At 51.8% G+C, this 17,832-nt stretch overlaps 2 protein-coding genes across 3 annotated transcripts in view; one reads left to right on the forward strand and one right to left on the reverse strand.

The window, feature by feature from the left end:
- Rufy4 (RUN and FYVE domain containing 4) overlaps positions 1-14,602 on the reverse strand; it is a 21,472-nt gene extending 6,870 nt beyond the window's left edge. Inside the window, exons 1-11 of one of the 2 annotated variants that reach the window (XM_038339792.1) lie at positions 13,670-13,770; positions 13,132-13,440; positions 12,554-12,680; positions 12,336-12,442; positions 11,300-11,425; positions 10,870-10,976; positions 10,465-10,608; positions 9,077-9,146; positions 6,924-7,559; positions 6,093-6,199; positions 1-85 (exon numbers count right to left, since the gene is read on the reverse strand). The exon at positions 1-85 is cut by the window's left edge and continues 62 nt beyond it. In XM_038339792.1, coding sequence (XP_038195720.1) covers positions 1-85; positions 6,093-6,199; positions 6,924-7,559; positions 9,077-9,146; positions 10,465-10,608; positions 10,870-10,976; positions 11,300-11,425; positions 12,336-12,442; positions 12,554-12,599 — 1,428 coding nt within the window. In that variant the 5' untranslated portion in view covers positions 12,600-12,680; positions 13,132-13,440; positions 13,670-13,770. Of the gene's footprint in view, positions 86-6,092; positions 6,200-6,923; positions 7,560-9,076; positions 9,147-10,464; positions 10,609-10,869; positions 10,977-11,299; positions 11,426-12,335; positions 12,443-12,553; positions 12,681-13,131; positions 13,441-13,669 lie in introns of both variants that reach the window. The other variant, XM_038339794.1, reaches the window with a different exon arrangement.
- A 172-nt stretch (positions 14,603-14,774) lies between these two features.
- The window catches only part of Tns1 (tensin 1), a 215,067-nt gene continuing 212,009 nt past the window's right edge, over positions 14,775-17,832 (forward strand). Inside the window, exon 1 of the mRNA XM_038339634.1 lies at positions 14,775-14,930. Within this exon, the coding sequence (XP_038195562.1) occupies positions 14,775-14,930 (156 nt within the window). The remainder of the gene's footprint in view (positions 14,931-17,832) is intronic.

A 17,832-nucleotide genomic window follows, 5' to 3' on the forward strand; every position in this document is an offset into this window, starting at 1 on the left:
CTTCTCATACATGGCGTCCCTCCTCTCAGCCTCCTGCTGCTTCTGTTCCAGCATCATTTGCAACTGGGCTCTTTCTGCCTCACACCTGGGGACAGGAGACTCAGTTATAGGTTAAAGGCTCAGAACCTGTGATGGGAGCCAGTCTACATATAGTACAGCATCTACATACATGAACATACAGAGGCACACAACACACATACATCATACAACATATGTACTTCATATTGCACGCACTACACATACCCACTACCAACCACCTCTCTGCAGTGCGCATGCACGCGGACACACACACGCGCACACACACACGCACACGCACACTCACACCCCCTACAATAAACGTGTATACCACACACCAAAATGAGCACCACTAGACAGATTCAACAATCGAAGAAAAATAGAAACAGGGCCTAACCTTGTTCCTGTAGAGGGCGCTACTGAACACGTCCTTCCCTCCTTCCTGCCCCCTTCCTTTCTTTCCCTCCCTCTCCCTCTCTCTCCCTCCTTTTTCCTTCCTTCTTTCCCTCCCTCCCTTTTTAATATTTCCACTTTAAAATGTAACTTTGGAAAGGTATATTTTTGGGAGGCCTGTCTGGAAGGAGGGTGAACGCCTAGCAATCTGGGCTGCGGACAGTCCGTCCAGCTGGGAACAACTGCCGTGGAAGAGCACACTGGAGGCCTTGGGGTCATCATCTTGCTTTAAAGTATTTTTAGAAGCTGTGCTATATTGCCTTTTCAATTTAAAAAGCAATAGGAAAAATATGACTTTCCTAAAGTTCTGTCTCTGTTTTGGGTTTGGAACTGTTACAGCTCTATTCTTGTTTTTCTTGTTGTTGTTAGTGGCTTTCTGGAAGGTTCCAAGAAGTTTACTAAACTGAAGTTTACTAAAGTTTACTAAACTGAAAATAAAATAGCCCAAGCTTCTCTTTCCATGACCTGGCTGGGAGTGTACACCAGCTAGCAGTGGGTAGATGCTAGTGAGTTCAGGAATCAAACCTAGGGCCTTGTACAAGCCAGGCGGGCACTCTACCAACCCTTGAACTATTGGCTTTTAAAGTATAGCCAGTTAGCAGGCCCTACGACTGAAAACTGGGTGCACTTTCAAATCTTACCAAGAACCAAAAGGCCACGGAAAGCAGGCCTTGTCTGGACTTTTCTTAGCTGCTGACCTCCAGGCTCCTGTAGAGGTCGCTATCAACATTTTTCTCATTTAGTTCTCTTGCCCTCTAGGCCCTTCCCTATGTGACCACCATGGGGTGTGTGTGTTGGCTGGGTGGGAGGGATAACGCTATCAGGCCCCTACTGTGTCCTGGTGGCTATTTTAGGTGCCAGCCAGTAAGACGGCTGCAGCCATGGCTCCTGTGGGACTTAGGTAATTAAGACAAGTTTGTGACAGAGCCCTCCAAAGGCCCAGGCGGAGAGTAGAGAAGGTGCTGGAGGGGCCACTGAGACAATCCGGCCTTGCGAGTCTGTGAGCTGGAGTGGTTTGTCTGCCTGAGTGACCGAAAGGAGGGTGCTGGGCAGGGACCCCAGGGAGAGGGCAGGAGAAGCAGGAGAGGCAGGGAGGTCAGCAGGGCTCCAGAGAGAGCCACCGAAATATGTCAAACAGGGATGGCAGGAGGGGATGTGGGAAGGGCAAAGGCGCTCGAGCCCCTCGTGTCTGCCAGGCATCGGGCTGAGGCGCCACGGCCTCGCTTCATTCGGTTTTCACAGTGTCGTCAGATGGGGAGTATAAGCTTCATTTCATGAGAAAGAAAAGTCTCAGATGGGGTATCATTCTTGCCTCGGGTCACACAGTGTGGTGAGAGGATCAGAAGTCTGGACAAGAACCTGTCCAGCTCCCCTTTGTCTTCTCCACACCTTCCCCCAGTCACCAGCGCTGTGCGGGCAGGAGCTGGGCAGAGCAAGTGGCTTCCTGCCAAGTCGCTCTGTCTTTTGGGATGGACTTCCTGGGTTTTTTTTACTGTCATATACCTGTCCCCTACCCACTTGTGGTCACACAGGCACAGCAAACACAGCTGGCAGAGAGGATGTGTCCGGAGAACTGGGACTGGCTGGTGGTGAACCCCGTCACTGGCCGGATGCCCACGGTCCCTTTGCCCAGTGGTGGGCTCAGTGCTTGGCTCCTGAGTCTGGGAAGGGCTTGCTTTCTAGGCTTGGCAGTTGCTACTCCATCTGCAGTCTGACATGACTCTCCACCACCTCCCAGGCCACCTTCTCTCCAGCACGTCACACCTGACTTCTTGCCCAGCAGTCCTCACCTGGAAGTCTGACCCGTGTCCCAGGCTTCACAGTTCCCAAGTTCTGCTCTGGTCTTTCCACACAAGCCCGTCCATCCCAACTTTCCCTACCTCTGTGAACGGTTGTTTTTCTCTTTCTCTCAGACCCACAGTCAGTCTCCTAGGAAGCCCTGCTTCAAAATTTACCCACAAATCAGCAGCTGCACCCCCTCTGCTCTGGCTAAATACCTCCTCCTGTTATTCTGACCAGTTTTTATGTCAGTTTGACACAAGCCAGGCTCGTAAGGGAAGAAGAAATCTTACTTGAGAAAATGACTCCGTAAGACTGGCCTGTAGGCAAGTTTGAAGGGACATTTTCTTAATTAATAGCCCAGATCACTGTGGACATGGCCATCCCTGAGCAGGCGGTCCAGGGTGGTATAGAAAAGCAGGCTGAACAAACCCCAAGAGGTCAAGCCAATAAGTAGAACCCTTTCATGGCCTCTGCATCAGCTCCTGCCGCCAGTTCCTGCTCTGACTTCCCTTAGTCATGCACAGCTCTGTGGAACTGTAAGCTGAAATCAACCCTTTCCTCCCCAAGCTGCTTTCTGCCATGGTGTTTTATCACAGCAAAAGAAACCGCAACTAAGATACCTATTTACCAAGAAGCTTTCTGAAAGAAGGCCTCCTGGGAGTTGCAGATGTTTGCACAGAGAGGAAAGGCAGAACACACTGAGGGAATAGCAGGATGAAAGGCCCTAAGGTGGGACTGGGCATAGCAGGTTCCAGGAACATGGTGGAGGTCCTTTTGCCCCAGTGAGGTGGAGAAAGAACCCTCTAGTCTTGTTCCATAGGGTCAGCCTGGACTGGTCAAGTCTACGAACTGAAAGTAAGTTGGAGAATTACTGCTAATGGGCACAGACATCTTTAGGGAGAGACACCAGTGCCGTAAAATTGACGGAGCCGATGGATGCACAACTCTGTCACTATACTAAAAACTTCTGAATTGTTCAAGAATTTAAAAAGCATACATACACACATTATTATTATTATTATTATTATTATTATTATTATTATTATTATTGAGACAGGATTTCTCTGTATATCTTTTAGAGCCAGTCCTAGAACTTGCTCTGTAGACCAGGCTAGCTTCAAACTCATAGACATCTGCTTGCCTCTTCCTCCCGAGTGCTGGAATTAAAGGTGTGGGCCACCACTATTCGGCTTAAAGCATATATATATATATATATATATGTATATATATATATCCAATCAGACTATGCTATGCCCGTCCTCTGTTTGAACTCTATAATGGCTCTATTCTACTTTGATTTAAAGCCAAGGTTATTTTGATAACTTCCCAGACTGCCCTTTCCTCCCTCACCTGACTGGGGCCAGAATGGCTCCCAAGATTTTCCTTGAACCTGCTATGCAATTTCCCATCTCAGAATCTTTTTTCCTGTTCTGCTCCCTGCCTGGAACATCTTTCTAACTGGTGTCTAAAAGTCTAGCTCCTTACTTCCTTTGTGCCTTCATGCAAACACCAGAGCTTCTGAGAGGCCTTCAGTGGCCACACCACCCTCTCAAACACATCACTTCCAGTTTTCCTTCCCTGTTTTTTCTCCATACAACTCCAAGGGTTGGGGAGATAGCTTTGCAGGTAAAGTCACTCACTGCCAGGACCGATGTCCTGAGTTCAGACCCCAGAACCCACAACGGTGAAGGAGAGAGCTGACTCGGTTGCTGTCTGACCCCCACATGTATGCCATGGTACGTGCACACTCACAATCACGCTCATGTGCACTCATCCCCCACACCTATGCATAGAATAACACATGTATGCCATGGTACGTGCACACCCACAATCATGCTCACGTGCACTCATCCCCCACACCTATGAATAAAATAAACAAATAATAGTAATAGTAATAAGCCTATCCAACCCATTGCTCTGTATTTCACATGCAGATTCCTTACTGCAAGCAACATGAAGGCAGGAATTTTGCATTTTGCCCACAAGAGTATTTTGGGTTTAGAATGGGTGTCTAAAGTGTTTAGGAATGACTAAGTGACGGGTAGCAGGGTGACAGGGGTCTATGAGACAATGCCCTCAGATACAGGAAGAAGTTTGATGCTAGGACATCTCTCTGGAGCCTCTTAGTTGCTCCCACCTGTTTTTCTTGAAGCCATGGAGACTCTTGCATGGCCAAGACCCCCACTTTCACTTAGGATCTGAATTACGGGAGTATTTGCTGGTCATAGCAGCCGCTCAGGCAGTGAGTATTGGGTGGAGTCCAAGGGGCTTTGGGTTGGAGTCTGGGCTCTCGGGTCTGCCCCAGCTGTTTAATAGACAGACAGTAAACTTCCCAGTGATTCAGTATGAGTCATAGACACTCAGCCTCTGACAGGGTGGGACTGTTCCCTGACCTTGTTTGGAGAAGGTGTTATGGTGTCCTTTAGAGACAGAGGCAGCATGCAGACCCATGAAGACCAAAGGCAGACTCAGGAAGATCTTTGCATGGAGTAGACTTAAAACAGGCAGGGTTGTGACAGATAATACCTTTGGGACCTTGAGAGCAAGGGAAAGAGTAGAGCATGGAGCTACTTGTCTCTGGCTTTAACAAACCACGCACCAAAGATGTTTGGAGACAAAAGCAAACAAAAACCCTAAACTGTGTATCTTGAACATGTCCTGATATCTTCCTTTTTCCAATGGTTCCTTATACAATGTAGTGGTACAACTATTTTCACAACATTCAGACCAAGTTAAGGAGGCTCACAGAGCCCAGGGTAGGGTGTCCGGGGTTCTGAGCAAACCCTACACTATCTTTATGTGAAGCACTTGAGCAGCCATGGGTTTCAATTTCCCTTGGGGTCCTGGAACCAACCTCCTGCTGATACAGAGGACTGTGCTAAAACAAAACAGAAAAAAAAAAAAAAAAACTGGCCTGGGGCTGTAGCTGGTTGGCAGAGTGCTTGCCTACCAGACACAAAGACTTAACTTTTAGTACCATATAAATTGGGCACAGAGGTCCAGGCCAGGAGGATCAGAAACTCAAGGCCATTCTCAGTTACGTGGCAAGTCTCAGGGCAGCTTGAACTGTATGCGTAACAAAACAAAATTGGCTGAGGGAGCGGGGCATGGGGGGCACAGGTGCTGTCTCAGCACTGACAGACGGAGACAAAGGATGGCGGATTGGAGGACCATCTGAGCTGCGCGAAATGACCAAATAACAACACAGAACAGCAAAAAGGCCACTGCTGTGGAGTCAGCCGCAGGGCTTGACTCTCAGGTTCTCTTGGTTAACAAGCTGACACTGGGTGGGTCATGTAAGTTCTGGGTGAATGTCAGCTACTGTTATGATTATCAAGAGGCCGAAAAGGTTGAAAAGGTTGTATAGCAGGGAACAACAACAACAACAAAACCACGGAGGGACAATTGAAAATGAGGGACAAAGCCAGGCATAGTGATTCATGCTTTAATCCCAGCACCCAGGAGACTGAGGCAGAAGGATTGTCATATGTTCCAGGACAGCCTGGGCTACAGAGTGGAACCCTATCTTTAAACACTGTGTGAGGGAGATAGATTTGGAGACATGGTGGAGTCAGAGCCAGTTAAAAAGGCAGAGGGGCACCCAGAAGAGGCGGCAGGAGTCAGGTCAAGCATGGCAGGAGCGCAGAGACAGGGAGCAGGGCTGTCTCCTGGGGTTCTTGGGAAGACTGGGGAGGAGGGGACCTGTGAGCCTCATAGGATCAGCATCAATGCCTAGGATGGCACTGGCCTCAGTAACCTGGAGTTGTGCCCAGCACGGGGCCCGGTACACTGAGATACTCAGAGTCCTGGGGTCCCAGCCCTGCTGGTGGTGCCAAGGTTACCTGCTGAGTTGCTCCTGGAGCGTCTGCAGCTCTCTTTCCTGTGCCTGCAGCAGCTGCTCCTGGCGCTGGGCATGTTCCTTTGCCAGCTGGAGCTCATACCTGGGGTCCTGGGGTCAAGATGGGAAAGGAAGACAATGAAGGACAACAACCCCTGTTTGGGGCCCACCTGATGAACTTCCCCATGAGGTTTTAGCCACGCCTCTGGGAGCTGGGCGGGTCTGGGGTTGCCACTTCTTTTCCTGAAATCGCCAAGTTCTTGGACCTGGCAGACTCTGGCTAAGAAGGAGGCTGAGAGATATCTTCAGAACCACCTTGTGGGAGGGACTCCGGGGAAAAGCATGCCAAAACGTGACTAGTCGGGGTTACAGCAAAAGAGCTTAGACAGTGGGAGACCTCTGCCCTGGTAACAAAGTTGAACTTTGTGACTCAAAAGACTGCTAGGATGTGGTCCCGAACTCAAATGTTGGCATGGCTAGGCAGGAAGTACTGATGGGTGAAGTAGGCCTCATAGAAAGCAATCATGGGACGGGACCTGATGGGACCTGAAGAATGTGTGCTTCCAGTGACTCTGGGAATCAAGCTAAAGCTGATTTGTAGGGCTCTGTGTGATGGTCATCACAACATTTGGGGCGTCAGAGGCAAGAGGATCAGGAATTCAAGGACAGCCTGGCTAAAAAGCAAATTCGAGGCCAGTCTGAGTTAAAGAAGATCATTTCACAGACAACCCCTTATACTGATCTGTGGGCTGGAATGGCCTCCGGCTATCTCCTTAGACCGCCCCCCCCCCCCAAAGCAGCAGACCAGGCAAGAGAGGAAGCAACAGCCAGGTACCTTGACCACCTCCTGCAATGGCTCTTCTGCTCGATCCTCCTGCCTACTCATACTGCTCACTCCTGTCCACTCTTGTGGCTTCTCTATGGAGGAGTCTTTCTGTATTCCCAGGCCTTGCAGGACCCAGGGCTGCCCTAGAACACTAGGCTGATCCCACCCCGGCCTGTTCCTGAATGCTCTGTTGTCTACCCCTCCTTGAAGGCTGGGGGCCAGCAGCCCTTGGTCATGGTCCCAGTCTGCTTCCCTCTCCTGGGTCCCTTCTGTTGTTCTCTGGCCTTCTGTCATCGTCAGACTTCCTGTGCCTCCATCTTCCATTCCTGTCACCTCCTTTTGAGCCTCCTTAGCTCCCTCCCTCTGTGGCTGGCTGCTGGCTGCTGAATTCTTTGGGGATTTTCTGTTCTTTGGGCCTTCCTCCTTCTGGTCTAGCTGAAACCCCTCCCCTTCTGTTTCCCTAATGCGCTGGGGACAACTGAGGCTCCTGGTATCCCCTCTCTTCTTTTCCAAAGAGGTGGGAAGATGGCCATGCTGCAAGGGGGTAGGGAGGTCAGGTTGGCGGTCTTCTCTGGGTGTGTCTTGCAGACAGCTGGTTCCATGGACATCTGGTCCCTGTAGCTGTTCTCCTCTGGAGCAGCTTGCCTGTGGAGAAGTCCCATCTCAGCAACTGATCTGGACATAGACCTGGGCCAACAAGGTTTGCTTCCTATTGGATTCCTAGACCTCCTACTGGGAAAGTCACCCATAATCTGGGTAATTCACCCATAATGGAAAGTCAACCAAAATCAGAGCCAGATAATCTCAGACAGCAATCCCACAAGACCCACAAATATGAGGGGAGAATAGCAGGTGTCTCAGCTCCTCCCCTCCCTGCCTCTAGCCAGTGGCATCTCCTTCCCCTGCCCCATGTTGATCTTATTCCTCCCTGAATTCCTCTACCTTCTCCTTCCACCTTTTCTGCTGTGCTTGATTTTGTGTTTCTGCATTCTCATCTCTAAGAGGGGAACAATAATTCCTAGTTTACAAAATGGCGAAAAAACTTAAACAGACTACTCTGTAGAAGCCCCCTCGGTGGGGATGTAGCTCAGTGGTAGAGCACTTGTCTAGTATGTGTGGCCTTGGAGTCAATCTTTAGCATAGCAGGGGGCAGGAGAGCCTTCTCTCTGCTCCTATTTTTCTCCTTGGCCTTATCTGCACCCTAAAGTCATCCCTTGATACCAGGGGAGTTGGATCCAGGACCTCAAGATGGTATTCAAATTCCTGGACACTCAAGACTCTTCTTTAACATGGTGTAGGGTTTGCCGATAACCAATGCACATCCTCCGAAAAGCTGGAGTCCTTTTTAGATGACTTTACTACCCCACACAGTGTCAATGCCATGTAAGTAGTTATTATATTGCCTTTTGTGGGAAACTCTGAGGGTAAAAGAATCCACAATGTTCAGAACCAATACAATTTTTTTCTAAATATTTTGTATGTGCGGTTGGTTGAGTAAATGAATGCAGAACCCACGGATATGGAAGGCTGGCTGCACACTTAGCATAAATTGCTCTGTGTTCCTGCTCTGTCTACACGAACAGTCCTTGAACTCTTTCAAGGTCTGAGACTGGGTCCTTAACGGTGCCACATCTGGTGTCTAGAAGTCGTGCAACAAAGACAACCTTCATCTGCCACTTGAGAATAGAGCAGGAGCCAGGAGCCTTGTGCTGAGCTGCATGTGGGTTATCTCAAGCCATCCACACAAGTCCCCTAGGAGGTAGGACAGGAACTCACCCAAGGACTTTAGCTGAGTTTAGAAAGGGGCAGAGCTGGGCTGTGAATTGGGAAATCAGGCCCCTTAGTCACTCTGATAAATGACATAGGCCAATTTGGACTCTCAACTCAGGGGTTTCAGTAGAGAGGGCTCCCTGGTCTGTTTCCTGCAAGCCTCCAGCCACCCCTATTACCCTCTTCTCCAGAGAGCCCCAGTGACTCCTACAGATGGCACTAGAGCTCCCTTGTTCTCCTTATTCCCCCCCCCCCTCCGCCTTGCTTCACACACTGCTTCCACCTCTGTTCTGTTCAGCTCTCTGCGCACCCACAGGAGGCCCTGCTCAACTTGGGAGTTCCAGTAGATAGACGATCAAGAAGCAAGTCAGGGTGAAAGCAGGCAGAGGCACCTCCTTTGGAAATCCTTCGGGCTTTCTGGGTCTCCTTTCCTGGGTCCGGCTGGGATTGGAGCAGCGGGACCTGAAACCAAGAGGCAGAACACCTGGGGTCTTTAGTTGGCTTGGTCCTCTAGTGGAGGATACCTCAGCTTTGGAGCCTCTCCTTCAGACTACAACCCTTCCTGTTTTCCAGCATCCCCTGAGTGGTTCCCTTTCCCCATCTAGCCGGCCATCCCATGTTCCAGCTCCATATCCATTGCATCCCAGCATCTCATCACCCATCCGCCCTCCTGACTTTTCCAGCTGGCCAATTAGTCTTTAGAAGCATGGCCTAGCTTGAGATGACACTGAGCAAGGAGAAGGCTAGAGAGTGGGGACAAGAATCAAGAAAGGAAGGGAAGCAGGCTTCCAAAGGGAGGGGGGATGACCAAAATTTCTACCCAGATATGGCACCTATGAGCCACAGTAACCAACATGTCATGACACCCTAAGGGTATAGTAGTGCTACACATACCTTGGTTGTAACTAACAGCTCTCTAATTGGAATTAAGACATCCTCAACAAGAGGGAAATCATGCCTGGTACTAGAAACCTCACCCACCACCCAGGGGTAGCATGGTCATAGATCTTGGAAAGAACCTACAACCATCACTTACTAAACCAGTATAATCCCTAGCTACGTTCTAAATATTTGTCTTTATACCCACAGATCAGTGTGGTCCTCGCCCCTCATCGAGGAAACTTCTCTTTGCAACAGATGGAAATCATTACAGAAAACAACAACCACTCAAGATGAAGGGTTGTGGAGCCTAGTCCCAGCCGATACATGTACAATACAGCTACATATAAGGCTCAAGGATCATCGCAGAGGAGGGGGTTGGAAGGTGAGTCAGAGGGTCAGGGAGTTGGCTGTGAGGCTGTCTCTCCTAGGAACGTCAGGATCTACACCTGTAAAATCCCACCAACATGTCTGCCTGAGCATGAGCTGAACAAGGACCATAGCAATAAACATGCTAACATGAATGAGGAAATGTTCATGAGAACTCAGTCCTACAGAGAGAATTACAGGCAACTAGGGAATGCTGAGAGCAGGAGAAAGAGTTTTCCCACCAACTGGTTATCCAATAACAGATGGTTAGCCCTGAAAACACACATACAAATAACATATACAGACCGAGTGGGCTGAACTTGTGTGTGTGTGTGCACGCGTGTGTGCATTCGTGTATCTTACAACAACAATTAATGAAAAAGGAGCCTATGAGTTTGAAGGAGGGTAAGGAAGAGTATTTGGGAGGGTTTGGATGGAGAAAAGGGAAGGGGAAAACAATATAATTATAATCTCAGAAAAAAATTAAGGGGAGGAGAGAATGGCTTGCATTGGAGGCCGAGAGCCCACTCACTCTGAGAACATGGGCCAGTCTTCATCCAGGTCTGGCCGCTGCAGGTCCAGGTTGAAGGCAATTCCATTGAGGGCATAGAGAGAGTCCAAGATGTCTTCCTGGAGCTCAGGGCACAACAGAGGGCTCCGGGGACCATACCATTCCCTGTGTGAAGAGGGACCAGCACATTTGGCCCTTGCCACTCTCGACCTCTGAGAATTGGTGCACCACAGGGGACCTACCCGGGCAGGTGTGGTGGAGCTCAGCCTTGGAGGGCAGAAGCCCAGGCCAAACTGAAGACCCCCTAAGCCCTTTCTCCTTTCTGATACTCATTCCCTTATCTCTAACTGTCAATCATTCATTTAGGAGTGAAGGAGAGTAGGGGGCTCGATTGTCATTTATGGGTTGATGGCCTGGCAGTCCTACCTAGTGAGATCTGGGCTCAGGAGGCACAACTGCATTGACTCTGCCAGCTGTCCACGGGCAAGGCAGAGCCGGATAAAGGCACGACCCTTTCCCAGAGAGGTCTTCAGCTGCAGGGAGTGTGGAGGACCAAAGAGAGGGCAAAATCAGGATGGGGAGCTGGGCAAAATCAGAGAGAGCACAGATGGGAGCAAGAGCAAAGAAGAAAGAGCAGGCCAAGGTTAGAGGAGAAACGTGTGGCTGGAGGTGAGGCCAGGTCCATCGAGAGGCGAGGAGCAGGTGAGAAGCCTTCTGTTAGCGGAGCAGGTACGAGTGACATGGGACCTAGGAAAGGGCTGTATGCCCACCTCTAGCCATTCTTTGTCCACTGCTGGTACCAGAGCTTCCTTGTGCTTCCAAAGCCCATCCCCTTCCTCATCTCCTGCCCCGTTACCTTGTTCTGTGAGCATACAAAGCTGATCTGCTCCATGCATCCCCGCTGTCGTCGCAGGGCAGTGAAGAGGAAATCCCAGTAATCCTTCCGAGCCCCCAGGAAGCTCCTCTGCTCTTTCTGGTCAAACTAGGATCAAGAGGAGAGAAAGGAATGTGTGCCAGTGATTCCTTCAGGAACCCACCTAGTGCCCTGGCATGCTGGAAGGGCCCTGGGGAGAAGAAAGGGCTCCTGCAGACAGGCCTTTTTGTGAGGGATCTGGCTCTGCTCTTACTGGCTGTGTGATGGGGACAAGATATTTGCTCTCTCTTGAGCCTGAGTTCACACTCATTCATTCACAGCACTGAGTACTTCACTATGTGTAGGCCCCATTCTAAGGCCTGTGAACAATGAACAAACCAACCCCACACAGCTTACATCTTGGTACGGGAGTCAGAGGATGAATAAATTAAGTTCTTAAAGCATACAGTGTATTAGATGGTGATGGTGGCTGTGGAGGGAAAAAAGAAAAAAAAAGAAAGAGAATAGAAAGTGTGTATGTGTATTAGTTAGTTACACATGAGAGAGAGAGAGAGAGAGAGAGAGAGAGAGAGAGAGAGAGAGAGAGAGAGAGAGATTTTAGCCTGAGGAAGCCTTCAGATCTGAGGGTCATGGGAACAGATGTCACACAAGTATCTAGGGAATAGCATTCCAGACAGAGGGAATGTAAAAAGAAAGAAAGGCCCCTAGACAGGTGCAATCCTGCTGTGCTATGGGGGATGGAGACAGAATAGGAGAAGTGCAGCTCACTGCCAGGAGATGAAGTCAGAGGAGGAGCAGGGGAATCAAGGACCTCAGGAGGTAAAAATGCGGAGAGAAGGAAGGCCAGTCCTAGCTTCTAGGAGACAGTTTATATCATGAAAGATTTGCTCACTAAGCAAGGAGACAGTGCCTGGGAACCAAGGAAGACAGTGGCCTGGATATATTTCTGGGAAAGCTCTCCTGAGTATTCAAAGCTGAAGAACAAGGGAGGGGAGGAGGGGGAAGTGGACGGTCCCACCTGCAGTAGCAGCTCCAGACAGCCACAGAGTCTGTGTAGCTCAGCGCTGGTGTCTGTCACGGGCCCCTGCCCATCCCCGTATCCCTGGAGGATGGCGGAGACAGCATCTGCGAGGATGGTAGACAGCAGACATCGGGGAGCCTGGCCTTGAAGGGGGTGCTCTCCAGACCTCTCACTTCTGCAGCTCAACCCCAGACAATTTCACAGGCCAGACTCACTTTTCAGGTTCCTGGTGATCTGGAGGATGGTCTCCTCTTCTGCCATGGAGACTCGGGAGTGACGTGGTTTCCTGTGATGCACTGGGTTCAGCTGCCCACTTTCCTTATGTATAGATGGGAAGGGAGTCTAGAGTTGAGCGAGAGTGTACTGGGGTCACACAATGGGTTAACCGGGGGAATAAAACACCAACTCATTCTTCCTTTCCTTCCTTCTTTAAAAATAGTTTACTAAGTACACCGCAAGGAATCAAAGTTACTTCCTGAAGGCCAGTGTATAAAGACGTGACTGTGACTCCCACGTATCCAGCCATCCCTGGTATTGGTCACCCTCAGCATTGCTGACATCTTTATCTCATTCGATTCCCTTGGTAGCCTCCAGCACGTACTGTTACACAAGACTGGACACAGAGAGGGGAATCTCAATCTAGTACCATAAAGCTATAAGCTGAACTCGGATCTGTTTACTTGGTATGAGCAGGATGCCAGCACCCTGTGGACACCTGGCTGGGGACCTGTTACCCCCTTTCCCCTTGGATAGCCCCAGAACGTCAGCAGAGTGTCATCGCCTTGAGACCTACATTAATCCTTTCTGGAGCCCCAGCTGAGTGGAAAATGTGTGTTCCCTGGGGAAAGCAGGCAGGCAGAGTTAGGACTGAACCCGATGTTGGGTGTGAGGAGTACAGCGCCTGGGTTTACCCCCACCATCCTCTCTTGTGGGACTCTCCTTCTGCCTCCAACTGGTCCTGGGACTCAGCAAGGGACACTGTTGCCCTTGAGGGATGATGAGTTTAGGCAGAGCTCCTGGCATCAAAGTCAGGCCCAGGATGAAAACCCAGGTGTCCAGCCTCCCAGGCAGCAGCAATGGAGTTTGTGGGTGAGGTAGCAACCTATGGCAGTGAGTGGAAAGGAGAAAGAAGAAAAGAAAGGATAGGATAGCAGGGTATGGGGCCCCAGGAGGAGTCAGAGGATGCAGGGCTACCCTCACTGTCTTCCAACAGTTCACTCTGTCCCATGTCCCAGTTTCCTCATCTATAGATCAAGAATTAGACAGAAGTTCCCACAGACCTTCAGGATTCCTCTAGCCCATCCCCAAACCCAGGGGCTCCCGGCGCTCACCTGGGAAAAGCCTGCCCGGTTGGGGTGTGGGCAGCAGGGTTCTGCAGCCTGGGTATGTCCCTTGTGACTGTGGGCTTGCACCGCCCTCCCCAGTTCTCCTGCCTGGGGAGTGACTCAGGCCCTGCCTGGAGAGGGCTGGACCAACCCTGGCCAGGAAGAAGTAGTAGAGAAAGACTAAGTCACCACCGAGGCAGAATAGGTGGCATAGGGGCCGGTGGTGGTCAAACAAAACGGGCACCTGCTCCTGTCTTTCTGTCTTGCTGCCAGCAGATGGCAGAAAGAGGCTGACTGAGGCGCTAGTGAACGCGTTCCTGTCACTGGACTGGAGGTGGCACAGGTGGAGAGAGGACAAACGATCACCAAGTATCTTCACTCTCCTCTACCCCAGCCAGCTGCGCCATCCTTGTCAGCGTTGGGTGCCTTCCTTCCAACCCTGGTGCCCACTTACCAGGGACGGAAGTGAAACTCCGGGTGAAGCGCCAGGTGGGCGGCCTCCCTTCGCTGACCTCTCTCAGCTTCCTGATTCTGGGGTCATCATTTTTCTAGGCTAGGCTGGCCTGGGGACTGGTCCTGGGTTAGGGACTGCTAGAACTATTGTTACAAGGTAGACGAACTACCTGTAAGCAGGGCACAGCGATCCTCAAGCCTGCTGTTCTCTGCTCCACGTCCCGCCTTTCTTCCTGGTGCAGAACTCTATTCCCCACACCCGTCCTCCCTGTCGCCGTCTCTGTCCCCTACAGATCCCTTTTCTGGTGTCAGTCTCTTAGTTGCTCACTGGTCACGCCGTTGCTCTCTTTCTCGCGCTTCTAGCTCAGCTTGTCCCAGGGACCACGCTGCTGCCCCTCCCGCGTTCCGGTGCCTTCGGTCCCCTCCCCACCGTCTGCCTCCTGCGTCCCTGTCGCCGCCCCTCGCAGGGCCCCCGCACTCCCACTGCCTGGCGGAGTCGCGGCGGAGGCGGAGGCGGACTCCGACGGGGCGGGCCGGGGGCGTCACCCTCCTTCCCCACGTAGCAGACGCCCGGGGCCAAGAGGTCGCTGGGGTTGGGGGCGGACCGGCTCGCGGGTAGTCCGCGTCCCCGCCCCGGGCCCGCCGGGCGCCGGGCCGGATGGGCTGCACGGTGAGCTTGGTGTGCTGCGAGGCGCTCGAGCCCGCGGCCCCCTGCGGCCCGCAGCCCCCCGGGACTCCGCCGGGCCCTGAGCGGCCCGAGCGCTGTGAGCCTGGGGGTGCGGTGCGAGCCCAGAGGAGGCGTCTGCTGCTTCAGGTAGAGTGCTGCGGGCTGGGTGCGGGCAGCGGGTGCGGCAGAGCCCAGTCCACTTGGGACAGTAAGGAGTCTGGGAAGGTGTGGGTTGGAACGTGGGAGGGCCCTGCAGCCAATTCCGTGGAGGTCACACCTGGGCTTCTGGTGTCCTTGAGTTTAGGGTGCCTTAAAAAAGCAAATACCTGTGAGACGTTGGGGGCAGGTTTGTGATCAGGCACTACTGAAATTGAGGCGGGAAGATTATAATCCAGGGCCAGCATAGTGAGGTCGTTTCTCAAACAACCTTAACCCGAATCAAACCTAAAACAAAAAGCAAAAACAAAAAGAAAGAGGAAAGAGAAAGTGGCAGAGAGAGGGAGGCAACAGACATGGGGGGGAGAGGGAAGGGGGAGGGAGGGAGGGAGGGAGGGAGGGAGGGAGAGAGAGAGAGAGAGAGAGAGAGAGAGAGAGAGAGAGAGAGAGAGAGAGAGAGAGAGAGAGGCAGGCAGCAGACAATTAGTAATTAGCTTAGCTCAGGTGAGAATTTAGAACCACCAGAGGGTGCTGGGTCAAGGAGGGAAAGATTAACATCCCCTTAGCTTGGGTGGGGAGGCAGAGTGGTGGTATCTTAATCTCTTCAGAGCCAGCTCGGCCCGCAGCAGGGTGTGAGGAGGTGGTGAGCGAGAGGCAGGGCCGTGGCTGCGGGGGTCGGGGCGGGAGGGGTGGGTGGCACGAAGAGGGTGCATTTAGCTCTGCATCCCCTTTCTCCTCCCTCCTATTCTTTTCTGACTGACTCTTAGAACCTGGATGTGGGAAATGACCAGAGGCAAAATAGCGATGACCAGCAGGTGATTGATGCGGGTGGGCAGGCTTTGCGTAGCCTTTTCTCCTGGAGAAAGAAAGTGCTTTGTATTAGTAGGGACTGACCAACTCTACTCCAGTCCTGGCAGGATTACAACCGCCTTCTCCAAGGGGACAGGAGAAGCAACCTCATGGGATTGTCTGCTGAACTATGCTCCGGCTGAGATTAGGGTCCTACAGTTCTTTTTTCCACGGGAGGCCAGCAGAGTCGGGGGTTACTCCAAATGCATCCTGCACCCACATTTCAGTCCCTCCTTATGGACAGCAGGGAGGCCTATGTGGCTGTGTGTATTTATGTACACATTTGCAAGAGTGTGTCTAATGCCTAGGAGGCTCCTCTGCACGTGACTGGCTGTCCTTCTGGGGCACAGATGAGAGCCTGTTTGTGGTTTTATGCCACAGCCACAGGTACAGGGTTGGGAACTTGTAAATGAAGTACTCTATCCCGCAAGGCAGTAGACATGGGCATGATGAGGGACAGGTTTGGAAATGGAATTGTCATCTGTATCCCAAAGTGACTGGTGCCCTAGCTGAATTCTCGTGGAACCTGAGGGGAGGACTTAGGGAACCTGAGAGTAGGACTTAGGGAACCTGGGGGCAGGAATTGGGCATTCCACATTACTGGTGTGGCAGGGCAGAGAACTGGGGTGACATGATTGAGCTCTTAAGCGGCAGGTCCCTCCAGAGTCATTAGGATAGCTTTCCTCCCCTACCCCACCCACCCACCCACCCACCCTTGACTCAGAGCTTCCCACTCCTGTCATGCAAGATGTCTGGGGGAGGTGAGACAGTGGCCCTTTCTATCTCAAATTCTGGGCGTTCCTTTAGGGGGCAGATTTGGGAATTGGAGACCCTGGGAGGCATCTCCCACTCTAGGGCATACTGTTGCTCTTACCTCCCCTGGTTGGCTGAGACCATCCACTTCCTTGTTTGCTGCTGCTTTTCAGACAGGTCCCCAACCCTTCTCCTCTCTTTCTGCCTGTGAGCTTAGGACTTTTACTCCCTTCCGCTCTCCCTGCAGCCAGCTTTGGTGTGGTGTGGGATGCCCATTGGGTATGTGAGGGTGGGCAGGGATGGGTAATTGGGGCTGAGATCCGGGAGAAGAACCAGAGGTTGGTGACTCAGGGGAGGAGGAGGGAGGGATTTTGCTGTTGCATGTGCCCTGTGTGACAGCGACAGGAACAGGGATGTCTGTATTAAGGGACAAGTGTCTGTCTGCATTTGGATGAGCTGGTTTTCCAGTGGCCTCTTGGGAGAGCTTGCTGTGACTCATTCCCTCCCTTATCTGCATGGATAAGGCTCCATCTCAGCCAAGTGCCCAGGTCCTGGCTCAAGCAGGGGCTTCTGGACGGACAGCTCTCTTTCTTAGCCTGGACCCCATTCACAGGTAACTCTCAGGAGACTATGCAGCCCAGGAAAAAGCAGCCGGTGCCTATCTCTGGGACCCTTGCTGGTGGAGGTGTGATACTCATGTTCTTGTTCTGGATAAACATCTCTTGGGCTTTCACCCTTACAGGAACCCAGCTCAGAAGCTACCACGCATCTGGGCTGGCAGCCAGGGCCCTCCTACTGCCACAGACACGTGCCAGCCGCCATTCCTGCCTGGCCCATCCCGTGGGCCAACTTCTTGCCCTGAGGCAGCCTGGGCTCATGTCTCTGACTCCCTTCTCAGCCTTGTTGTTATGCTCATGAGCCCCTTTTGCCCACGGTGGCACCTCTGTCTTCTGTGCAGTTGTCTTCTTCACTCTGCTGAGGTGCTCCTTGTCCCTACCCCCGCCCATTCTTTCTGCAGCTCTCACTATGCTGGCAGGCCTGAATCTGAGACCTGCCCCTCCTCCCTGTTTGGAGGGTGCTGCCTGCTCCGGCTTTGCACTATCTTGAGCTTAGATCCTATACCCCTCAGCTGACTTTTTAAAAATTATTAATTAAAAAAAACTTTATTTTGGAGGCTGGAGAGATGGCTCAGAGGTTAAGAGCATTGCCTGCTCTTCCAAAAGTCCTGAGTTCAATTCCCAGCAACCACATGGTGGCTCACAACCATCTGTAATGGGGTCTGGTGCCCTCT

The sequence above is a fragment of the Arvicola amphibius genome, chromosome 8, assembly GCF_903992535.2.
Source record: "Arvicola amphibius chromosome 8, mArvAmp1.2, whole genome shotgun sequence".
Taxonomy (NCBI): Eukaryota; Metazoa; Chordata; class Mammalia; order Rodentia; family Cricetidae; genus Arvicola; species Arvicola amphibius.